The 7,754-nt window shown below is 40.0% G+C and overlaps 1 protein-coding gene across 1 annotated transcript; it reads right to left on the bottom strand.

The window, feature by feature from the left end:
• Positions 1 to 6,254: 6,254 nt before the first annotated feature.
• On the bottom strand, positions 6,255 to 7,342 carry LOC133824792 (uncharacterized). The gene is made up of 3 exons (XM_062257768.1): positions 7,017 to 7,342; positions 6,753 to 6,869; positions 6,255 to 6,669 (listed from the first exon to the last, which is right to left on the bottom strand). The coding sequence occupies exons 1-3, from the start codon at positions 7,340 to 7,342 to the stop codon at positions 6,255 to 6,257; spliced, it is 858 nt and encodes a 285-aa protein (XP_062113752.1).
• Between the last annotated feature and the right edge of the window lie 412 nt (positions 7,343 to 7,754).

Below are 7,754 nucleotides of genomic sequence, written 5' to 3'. Positions count from 1 at the left end.
TTGGGGTCTGGACGGTCCTGAGTTCACCTGTGTTGGCTCGGTAACATTCTGCGTGTTACCAGGAATCTGGGTCCGAGCCTCTGCAGGGGCTCAGTTATTCCCAGTTTCCGTTGGTACCTCCATAGTTGAATTAACCGGAGCCCTAGCCCGAGTACTTCTTCGGGGTCTCGAGGGAGCGGATTTCCCCGCCGGTGGCGGAGGTTGCTCCTGTCTCCTTGTGGCAGCGTTTTTCTAAGGTCGCCCACGAGGCCTGCGGAGAGGAACATGCACATCCCTTAGAGGTGGGGCTTGGTTCTCATGCGGAGGTGGGGGTTGAGCCGCCTAGGCCTCCACAGCTAACCTAGCCAATTCCTCATTCCGCTTATTGGCCTCAGCCAACTATTTTCTCAGCTGTCGGTTTTCAAGTTCCACAATGGGGACGTACCGTTCAAGGTTATAGTACATGTCCTCATCATCCCTTGGGGCCGGAGGTGCTGGAGGTCCCCGAGAATCGGAGGACTTGCTTCTCTCTTCAGTTTTTGGATTTACCATTGGCTGCTTCCCAGGGCGTCGTGGATAGTTTTCTTCAGGAATATTTTGATCATTCGCGGCCATAGCTGTTCAGGGATTGCACTGCTTAAGGCTCTCAATGAAAGCACCAAACTGTTGACGCCGTTTTTCATCAACTTAAAATGTAGAGCACGTAAACAGTAAAAACTATGGCAAAGAAGAATAATATAGTAAAACAATGAGAGTTTTTTATGTGGTTCAGCAGTTAACTCTACCTAGTTCATGAGTCTTTTTTATTAGGACTTAGGAAATTTCTGGAAATTTTTCAGGGATGAATTCTCCAGAGATTCTCTCAAGATCCCAAAATTTCGGTCCTTTCCAAAGGTACATGACATCTCTATTTATAGAGGAGTTCTCAGAATCAAATCCCACACATTTCGGGAAGTTATTCTGTAAATTAATAAATTTAAAGTTTGTAACTCCTATATACAAGGAAACGTCCCCTGAAGACCAGGGGGCGTATAACCGACTAGTTAATATCCCTTTATTGTAGGAAAGTTACAACAATAAATATCTCTTGAACGCATGGACTATGTCTCCTCAGGTGACTCACTAAGCCGTTCAAGGTCAGCAATCAACATCATCCCAGTCTAGGTCTCTGAGTAAATTACGAGTTGTATAACTTTCCCCAGGACCAGCTAGGAGTGGGTAAATACCACCGAGGTCATTACATTCCGAGCTTACACCCTTGCCAAGCTCGGGCTACTTGATCCAAAGATACCCAACAACGAACATACTCCGATACTATGTCTTTCGAGCTTAGAAATAATTTCGAGGTTACATAACTTCGAGATTGCCACCTTGCCTCGAGGTTTGGCACCTGGACCACGACCCATGCACTTTAGGTATTGTGAGTTCACACCTGAAGAATCCACGTTTCGAGGTCACAACCTCCGGTCTCGAAATCTGGGTGTAACACAACCGTATTTTCTCATTTCAATCTCAGTGGAATTTTCTCTCAGACCTCACATTCTCACTATCTCTCATGTGAAATGCTCTCAAGCCACCATCATCTTCTTCATCGCCGTTGTCGCCACCATCTTCTCCATCGTCGGCAACAGTAAGGTCGGTTGTTATGTTTTTTTAAAAAAAAACAAATTGAATTGTAATGTATAAAATCGATGAAATGGGTTTGATTTTAATCCTAATATAGGATTTTAATCTCTATTTTGCAAAAATGTAGCTTTAAATGGGTTTGAATCTATGTGCATCATTTTGGAAGATTGGGTTTAAGTTCGAAAAAAAATTTGTGGGTCGATGTTCATTCGATCCCACGTCGATGTCATTTCGATGCTTAATCGATGGTAATTCAATGACATTCAGTGCATGTGTATATTTTTAAATAATTGAAATTTTGTTTCATCAATGCTCCATCGATGGTATTTTGATGGACCATTTAATGAAGGCGATAGTCAATCGATGCGCAATCAATGGTATATCAATGTCATTTCAATGCTTGCATGGTTTTCAGTTTTCTTTTAGTATAAAATCAATGATATGTCGATGATATATTGATGCTGATTTTGATGCAATTTCGATTATAGTTCGATGGTATTTCGACGCTTTCTTGGTTTTAGTTATATTTTGATAAATCTATTAATTTCAATGCTTTGTCGATGCTATTTTGATGGTTGTTCGAGAACATTAATTTAAAGGTGATGCATCGATGTTAAATGCTATGTCGATGTGATGTCAATGGCTTTTATATGTTATCTACTTGAAAGATATTTGATGCATAATCGATGCTATTTTGATGGCATATCGATATTTGTTGATTTTATTTTGTATATAATCGATGCAATTTCGATGTTATTTCGATGCTGATTCGAGGGTGGCTTAGTCAATTGTTATTTGTTAAATGTATTTCGTTGTCATTTCGATGCTATTTCGATGGCATATCGAAAGTTTGTTTGTTTATTTGTAAAATCAGTTTCGATGGTATATCGATAGTATTTTGATGTTTTTTTGATGCATACTTGTATATGTTGATTTTTGTTTTTTGCTTCGATGTCAAATCGATGGTAATTTGATGGCATTTCGATGACAACAGCAGACTGAGTATTTTTTTTTTGTGAATTCAACTAATTCTCTCTCTCTCTCTCTCTCTCTCTCTCTCTCTCTCTTTTTGTGTGGTTATTTTGCAGATGCCACCCAAATGTATCCCCCCACTTGAGATCCTCATAGAGGATCATTATGTCGGTCGTATGACCTATAGGGGTTCCGAGAGGTTAACTAAATTGAAGAAAAGGTTTGAGGAGCATGGATTGTTGGGGAGGGTGAGTGAGTCTGTTTTTGGACCATTCTTCACAACTCCTGCCTTTTTGTTCTTTGGGCATTGGTGCACACACTACTTTTGCAGAAGGTGAAGTCTTCGCGTTGCAATGAGGTGCACTTCTTGATGGGCCCAAACTTATGTAAGTTTGGGGTGCACGAGTTTGCCATTATGACTGGCCTGACATTCAACCTCACCTTATGTCCTCCCGCCTACTTGATACATATTTCAATGTGGAACCCGAGAAAGACATTAGGTTCAATATGTTGGAATGTGCTTTTAGTATGTGTGCTGTACCTGATGGTTTGTACAAGCTCAGTTTGGTTTACTTTGTGGAGGGGATACTATTGGCTGCTGAGAACGAAAATGCTATTTGGCGAGATTCATTGTCGATGGTCAAGGATTTAGATTATTTTGAGAAGTATCCATGGGGATCCCTTTCATTCAATATAATTGTGAAACAATTCAGTAGAGATATGAAAGTGATTGGTGCTACAATACCTGGTAAGAAGGCGAAGAATACCACTGAGGTGGAGTCTTCTAAGGGTGTTTAGGTGGAGGCAAAGTACACCTGCAAGGGGTATCCACCAGCCTTGCAATATTGAGCATACGAGACGATTCTTGATTTGCAGAAGGAATACGCCAAGCCTTGTGGATTCAAAATCCGTAGGATGCTACAGTGGGAGAGCACAGGCCAGCGGAAGCATTCGCTTATGAAGGATGTACTTGCGAGGAGACTTGTAAGTTATTTTAAATTTAAATAATTCAAAAAAATTTGAATTACTAATCAACCTATGTCGTTTCTAATTTGCTTGTTTTGTTTCCATTACAGATGTCATGCATTTCTATCCTAAGGCCTCAACCAGACGAGCGAGACTTCTTCGGCACCATATATCAGAGGACAGAGGGGGATGCTCCTAGGTATGCGATGCTGCAAGATATGATTCAGCTTGCACCAGAGGATGGAAGACCTTACGATCCTGAGGTAGAGGCTACTGTGGTGGCTGAGATAGCTGTGGAGGCTAGCATATTTGTGGAGGATGCCCCGACTGAGACTGCTCCAAATACTAGTGCAGAACCTACTTATGCTCCTGCTCCTCGGGCTTATGAGGTTGTGTTGGATGAGATGGCCAGACTATCAGGTGCAGTGGATGAGGTTAAGGCCAATCTAGGTATCGTCCTTAAGAATCAAGAAGTCGTATTGGAGAAGCTGGCAACACTTCGTGGTATACCTACTCTTGCACTTACTCCAGCAGAGGATGTAGAGTACGACATTCTCCCCACATGTTACGAGCCTCCTGTTGGAGAAGCCACACCTCCTAAGCCAGTGCAGACAGTTTTAGGTACTACTAATCCATGAGCTATTACATGTGTTTAAGGAGATTGTATACTAATTTCTCCTGTATAGGTAAGTGTACTAGACAGAGACCAATAAGGTACGAAGACTATACTCCAGCAGCCAAGAAACCAAAGTTCAAGGACCCAATTACGATCCATCCTTTAAAGATGTTGGTTCAAGATATGTTGAAAACTTTTAACCGATGGGTACTCGGTGAGATTGACAACAGCAGACCAAGGAAGTTGGAAGGTTGTGATGGAACCCCTATTTGGTTCCTAAAGTTGAAGGTAGCAAAAGAATGGTTGGCAGAAACTGTAAGTCTTTTTTATTTGCAGTTAACGCATTCATCTCATTTTAACAACACTCTATTTTAACGATACTCTTTTTATTTGCAGCATCTCGACGCTGCGAATCATCTTATACAAAGACGTCTTTTTGAGTTGTCGAAGACGTACCTCGTGAAAACCATCGCACTTGATTCATCATTTGCACAGTATATTTATGCTAGATATGAGGACTTCAAGAACAAGAGCAAGACTTACCAATAGGATGAGAACATTCTTAATTTCACGAAAGGAGATGCTAAAAAATACAATAAGCATTAGGGTGATTGCAACGAGGTCTACTTCCACTGGTCCTTGGAAAATTTTCATTGGGTTATTTGCGAGATAAATTTCACCAATTGGATGATCACTGTATTTGACTCAGATCATTCCAACTTTAGCCATGATAAGTTGACTGTGTTGATCGAGCCTTGGAATAGGATGCTTCCATCTTTACTCAACGCTTCTGGTATGTTTAACGGACACCCCAAGTTGAAAATAGCTAGACTGAAGATCACCGATCCAAACTTTGATTGGCAGCGCATGTCCACTGATATTGTCCCATAGTCTAGAACCAGGTATTTAGACATACTAACTTTAGTTTGTCATAACACTGTTCTCCTTTAATTTTCAATAAACTCACAAATGTGATTTCTTGGTTTCAGCAGAGATTGCGGCGTATTCGCCATCAAGCACTTGGAGTTTATTCTTGAAGACATTCTCTTATCATATGCCATCGAGGACCATATTCAGTACTTTAGGGATAAATTATGCATCGACATATTTTACCAGAATGTGTACCCTTGACTTTTTCTATATGATAGAACATTTATTTTGATTTCTCCTTAGTTGTGTATATAAACAATGTCATTTCGATGGCTATTCGATGGTACACAATAGTATATTTTGTGATTAAAACTGGATCCTTCCATTTCAATGCCACATCGATGGTATTTCGATGCTTATGACTAGATGATTAAAGAAAAATGAATTTATACACATCGATGCCACATCGATGCTATTTTGATGGCATATCGATGGCAGACCTTCCTTAAAAATTTGATCCTTCCATTTCAATGCCACATTGATGCCACATTGATGCTTATGACTAGATGATTAAAGAAAAATGAATGTATACACGTCGATGCCACGTCGATGCCACATTGATGCCGTTTCGATGGCATATCGATGGCAAACCTTCCTTAAAAAATTGATCCTACCATTTCAATGCCACATCGATGGTATTTCGATGTCACATCGATGCTTATGGCTAAATGATTATAGAACAATGAATTTATACATGTCGATGCCACATCGATGGCATATCGATGGTAGACCTTAAAAACCAGATCCTTCCATTTCGATACCACATCGATGGTATTTCGATGCCACATCGATGCTTATGGCTAGATGATTATAGAACACAAATAAAAAGATTAGCAAAGTCCATTAGTACACAAATAAAAACATCAACAAAGACCATTAGTACCCAAATAAAAAGTTTAACTCGATGCCTTAAATTTTTAAATCGAACTTTACAAGTTGCCTTATTATGGCCTAGACCTCCACATATGTTGCACTTGCGTTCTACAACCACTTTCTCTCCATTGGAAGGATGGTGTTTCTTCTTAGGCCTACCTTGTTTCTTTTTTGGATGACCAACCAGATTTTTTTGCGTAGGTGTTCTCAATTTTATTGTCATAATGTCATGTGAAACAATTCACTCTTCCTCGTTACCAGTAGGATATATAGATTCTGTGTAAGAGGACCTCTATGTCTCAATTTTATAGTAATTTGAACACAGAGAATAAAAGTTCACCCCTCTCTTAAGGGATCCAGATAGTGCATGAACACATGGGATGGCAATAAGCTGAAACATGCCACAAGTGCATGTCTTATTTAGGAGGTCTACTTCACCATTAAGCTTACCATCTAACACATGGAACTTATGCCTCCCTATTGCATAAGGGATCAAGAACCGAGCTTTCTCAACCATATCCACCAAATCTTTCTCATAGGTCGGTGCAAGAGTTGTAGTTGTCTTCTCGCTAGTTTCTCTCTTATCACAGAACCGGGACTGCAGTGTGAATCGAATAAATTCGACGAATGTAGTTATCGGAAAGCTCCTAGCGACCCGGGTCTTAATGTTGAAACTTTCAGCGTAATTACTTGTCATTATATTATACCTAGTATCCAGGAAAACTAACATTCAATAGTAATGTACACTTACAAGATTTCATAAATTAAAATAAAATTCACAATGACATACCTATTTCTAAGAAAGTAAGCACGAGACCACTTATCGAAACTCATGCCTTCTAGGTATTGAGCAATAACTAGGTCTTTTGATTTGATTTTTTCGAAGTGAGCATGGAACTCAGATTTCCTAAAAGCATATGCCACATTATACATCAACACATGTCAATGACCAGTCTTGAATTTAGCAACCACATTCATACTAATGTGGTGGTAGCAAGCACCGTGATAGGCATCGGGGAAAATAGTTTCCAAGGCATGTGTAATACTTGCATGCCTGTCAGATACAAACGCCAAGTCCTTAACTTCCCCAATCACTTCCTTTAGCTTTGACATGAAATACTTCCAAAAATCATGATTCTCACTATCCACAATACCAAATGCAACTGGATACATATGGTTATTTGCATCCAATGCGACTGCACATAACATCTTCCCATCGTGTTTTGTCTTTAAAAAAGTGTCGTCCACACATAACACAGGACGACATGTACGAAACCCTCTTCTACTAACTCCGAGTGAGAAAAAGCAATATTTGAACCGATCCTCTTCAGTGACAAAATCTGTCAACGTCCCGGGATTTTTCTGTTGAAGCATGAACATGTATGATGGTAACTTCTGGTAGGATGCTTCCAGTGCCCCTCTAACATAAGAAAGAGCCTTCTCTCAGCATCTCCAAGCTTTTCCATATGATAAATCAATGCCATAATAATTCGTAATGTCTTCTCTTATGTTGTTTGTCATGTACGCATTCGATCCAATATGATATTTTTTCTTTATGCAATGAACAATAACCCAAGGGGTAGCTTGGCAATGGCCTTTATGTCGGAGGCCAAGTGAGCAAGTGTGTTTATTGGTGAAACGAGTTATCTCGAACATATCGGATTTAGGAATTCTCTTCCCCCTCAATCTCCACCCACAATCATGATCCTTGCAAGTGATATACCAAACTTCAGTACCTGACTTCTTCACCACAAACTCAAAGTTCTGCTTCATTGCATACAAGTGTGCCTTC

The sequence above is a fragment of the Humulus lupulus genome, chromosome 3, assembly GCF_963169125.1.
Source record: "Humulus lupulus chromosome 3, drHumLupu1.1, whole genome shotgun sequence".
NCBI classification, from domain to species: Eukaryota; Viridiplantae; Streptophyta; class Magnoliopsida; order Rosales; family Cannabaceae; genus Humulus; species Humulus lupulus.
This window is presented reverse-complemented; position numbering and strand designations above follow the sequence as displayed.